This window comes from Sinocyclocheilus rhinocerous, unplaced genomic scaffold (genome assembly GCF_001515625.1).
Source record: "Sinocyclocheilus rhinocerous isolate Xijiao unplaced genomic scaffold, SAMN03320098_v1.1 scaffold30, whole genome shotgun sequence".
Lineage (NCBI taxonomy): Eukaryota > Metazoa > Chordata > Actinopteri > Cypriniformes > Cyprinidae > Sinocyclocheilus > Sinocyclocheilus rhinocerous.
The window spans coordinates 1,915,758-1,920,070 of NW_015657838.1; the positions used below are offsets into that span (position 1 = coordinate 1,915,758).

The 4,313-nt window shown below is 40.1% G+C and overlaps 1 protein-coding gene across 1 annotated transcript in view; it reads left to right on the top strand.

Annotated features, from left to right (window-relative positions):
- The first annotated feature begins 3,875 nt into the window (after positions 1–3,875).
- LOC107721565 (unconventional myosin-XVI-like) overlaps positions 3,876–4,313 on the top strand; it is a 153,451-nt gene continuing 153,013 nt past the window's right edge. Inside the window, 2 exon segments of the mRNA XM_016529652.1 lie at positions 3,876–3,879; positions 3,960–4,030. Of these exon segments, the coding sequence (XP_016385138.1) occupies positions 3,876–3,879; positions 3,960–4,030 (75 nt within the window).

Consider the following 4,313-nt stretch of genomic DNA (forward strand, 5'->3'; position numbering starts at 1 on the left):
CTTTTTATGCTGGATTTTGGTGGGAATTGATGTAAAGTGTCTGATAGGTTCTTCAGTAATTAAAGTCAGTGGGGCTTAGCTGTGTGTGATGTAGTGCACTTGAGTCCAGACCATAGGGAAAGACAGGATGAGACTGACGATATGCACTAGACACTGTCACAGAGATTGAGTTAAGGACTGTCAACAGTCTGATGGTTAAGAATAATGACAAAGGCTGTAAGTTTGATCCTTGTTTATAGAGTAAACACTAGGCTAGTGCTATTTTTGATCTTTGTGTTCTGAGAAACCTTGTTTTGGCTGTATATTTAATAGAGAATGAGCTCTGTGAAAAATCTGTCCAAGATGGCGAATACAGGGAGATAACTACTTTTACAAGATAGTACTATTATTATGTTTGAAAAATAACAGTTATAAGGCATTCAGAACCAGCAAAAACCAATAATAGTTCAATTTAATATTAGTTCAGTAGTTTTTTTTTTATCCTGTGTTTGTATGCGTAGGGGGAGAGTGGGGTAAGATGAGCCAATTTTTACATGTGTTGCCTTCTCTGCATGAAAAAATGAGACTGAAGTCAAACAAAAACATCAACCTTTATTTCAGGATGTCTCCTGTCAAATTAAATGATAAGAATGCCTTAATAACAAAGGGCTTTGAAAATGTGGCTTCTCAAAAAGAAAAAGTGCTCTTGTGGCTCAACTTGCCCCAGCTGAGGGGTAAGTTGATCAGTGTGAATGGGTAAACTGAGCCATGTGGGGTAAACTGACTTTTTCTTTTAGTTTAAACCTGAACATAGTTTAAAAATTCACACTTTTCTTAAAGGAACGCTCCACTATTTTTGAAAATAGGCTCATTTTCCAACTCCCCTAGAGTTAAACAGTTGAGTTTTACAGTTTTCGAATCCATTCAGCCGATCTCCGGGTCTGGTGGTAGCACTTTTAGCTGCAGCTTAGCATAGATCATTGAATCTGATTAGACCATTAGCATCTCGCTCAAAAATGACCAAAGAGTTTCAATATTTTTTCTATTTAAAACTTGACTCTTCTGTAGTTGCATCGTGTACGAAGACCGACGGAAAATGAAAAGTTGCGATTTTCTAGGCCGATATGGCTAGGAACTATACTCTTATTCCGACGTAATAATCAAGGAACTTTGCTGCCGTACCATGGGTGCAGCAGGCGCAATGATATTACGCAGCGCCTGAAAATAGTCTTTTCTTGAGCTTTCCTTTATCTTTGATGTTGCTTTTGCTTTTTTCCCTGCTGTTTATTTTTTCTTTCTTCATGAGCCATTTCAATTGCTTTCTTTTCAGGTGTATCAGTTAGGATTCTTGACTTCACACACTTTCTCTTTGTTTGTGTCCTGGGCATACTTTTGGGTAGGGGTAGAATTTCTTCTGCAGAAACGTATGAAGTGTGGCTGGGATTCAAATCTGTTTCACTTGGTGAAGCACATCCATGTGTGAGGCATGGTGAAAGCAGCTCAGCAGTGATGCTGGTTGAAGCAATTGGTAGATCATCTGCAGCAGCAGACTGTAGCTCAGGGGCTGGCCTGTCTGTTACCATGGATGGCTCAAACTCCTGATCAGAGAAAATATCTATGTTGTAAGGAGAAATCCCCAAGGACCTGCATCCAGAAGTTATATTCTGTGGTGTCATCGCTAACATGAAAGCCTCATTGACACATCCAGGGATCTGGTATATGGTGGCTGTTTTGCCTGGGTTAGTTCTCATCCAACCATCAAGAGCTTTGTTGTAATAGGTCTTAAATGGACCATAAATGCTCTTGTCCAGAGGCTGTAAGCGATGGGACGTGTGGGGTGGAATGGTGAGCAGAACAATACCCTTTTTCTTTGCTATATCCACTGCCCTCAGTGAAATGTGGGCCTCATGGTTATCAAGGATTAGCAACATGGGATGGTCAGAGGAGCAGTTGGTGTGCTGAACTATGTTCAAGGAACTCAGCAAAGGTGTCTTCATTTATCCAGCCAGATCTGGTGGATGTACCAATTGATCCTTGATGTGCTCCTGTGATGAAATGTTCTTTATATCAAACCTGTGGGAAGATAAACATAGGAGGGACTGCATTCCCTGTAGCATTGACGGCACAGACCACAGTCACAAGCTCTCCTCTTTCAGCAGATGTGATGGCACCCACTTGTTTTTTTTCCTTTCTCTGCCACTTCCTGCTTTGGTGTCTTGCACTGTTGTGACACCCGTTTCGTCAACATTGTAAATCATGTTTGGAGGGAATTTATGCCTATAAAACAAAGACAGAACATGAAAGAGCCAAACTGGAATCAGAGTGCCTAAACCTTGCCGTTGATGCATGAAGCAACTAAACAGCCCTCACTTGATATCCTTGTAAATACAGCTAGTAGAAAAACACATGTGCCAGTCTTTGTATATGTACTTATCTGTTGTGTTCAGTTATTGTTATAAATGTAATCTAATGTGTTCTCTCACCTGTCCATCACTTTTGACAGATTGTTAAAGAACTCCTCCACTTTAGTTTTATTGAAGGCTGAAGCCCTTCCCACAGATGTTGCTTCAGGTATACGGCAGGAAGAGATGGTGACATGCTTTGAAATTATTGAACCAATCTTGACCTAAAAATAATTAATTATATCAAGATGCTATGTTTAGCTACACAAGATCAGTTAAACTTAGTTGAGCTACTGAATTATGTGATGTCTTGCACATCCTACCGGCTAAACCCTTCTCTTTCCAGTTGTTGGGGACAGGAATATTGTTTCTGTCTGCCAGTTCAAATGCCAATTCACAACATTTTTGGGGGTAAGGCCGTGGAACTGGTCAGCCAGCTTCTTGATGTGGTCTGCAAGCTCCTTCTCTAGCTCCTCTGTAAAGTCCCTCTTTGCCTCTGCTGTTCCACTGTAACCAGTGGTTTTCACTTCCTGTCCTTCCTTCTTTTTTATATATCTACGTAAGGTTGACCTGTCAATATTTTTTTCTTTTGCCACAGCTCTGATGGATTTGCCACCCTTTACATCATTTGCTGCTCTCTCCATGTCCTCAAGGGGTGTTGAGCCCCATTTGGTCTTCCTCTTATAATGTCTTGGCATTATATCTTTTCTAAAATGTTTAAAATATGAAATAATCAAATCAGTTGTGTGATACTACACTGAAATAATTTTTTTTAACTAAACAAATTCAGTGTCTTCAGTGCCTCATGGTGGGGTAAGTTGAACCGCTGGTTGAGTTTACCCCACAGCATTTGGTTCACTTTGCCCCACAGCCACCATTTTTGGAAAAACTGCCTGGCTTAGTAATTCAGGCTAATCTTTAGCTAAATCATTCACATGGTTTTATACATTAGCCTATCACCAATATGTATGGTATAAATATTTAGGCCTGGATAAATTTGCTTTGACATAACAGCCATTATATTTGACATGTATAAACTTTACATTGATAGGATAAAAACTGTTTTTTTGTGAAAAAAAAAAAATCATACTTAACACTTTAACATGTGCTTCTCTCCACCACAGCCAAATTGAAATGATGGTTGCTTCCTGGATTTGTGGTCACATGGCTAAAAATCTGTAGGGTTGCCTAGATACAGGGGGTGGGTCAGTTTACCCACTGGCTCACTTTGCCCCTCTCTCCCCCTATATGTTTGTTAGCTTAGCAACATGCTAACACCAAACTCCTCCACTTTTTTGAGTAGCACTGTTTGTTTCTCTTGATGTAGCGTGTTATAAATCAGTCACTTGTGAGGTTCCATTTCCATAAGAATATGGCCTTGTAAGGTTGGCGCCTATATGTAGGCAGTAGACAGCTAGGCAGCACACTAGGTTTTGGAACAGAGCCCGTATGTGTGTCTGTAGGGATTGCAATAATTCATCATATTTCCTCACTATGTGTTTGTGTGCAGAGAGGGTCACTGAGAAGTGTTCATTTTGCAAATATATTCATCCCTCATTGCTTTTTCTTTTGTTCCAGTGCTGAGGCTGCTGAAGGAGGGAGCTGACCTGAACACAGTGATTTCCTCAGGAGGATCTCTGCTCCATCTGGTAAGAACATAAGGACAAGCTCTGACAAATTCAGTTACATGCGCGTTGCCTCTTGAGCCGTCATACACTGTGACTGTGATGTCTTCAGCAGAATATCTAACTGTCCCTGTTTCAAATCAATGTCCCAAAACTCAGTTCCTTTATCTCTGAGGTCCTCTAAAATATTATGTAGACTTATTTTAAAGAAATTATATAAAATGTTCTGACTTTAAATTTTGTTTGGACAAGCCACACCTGGGCACACATTCTGTATTAACCCTTATAAGCTGTTCAGCTATATCTA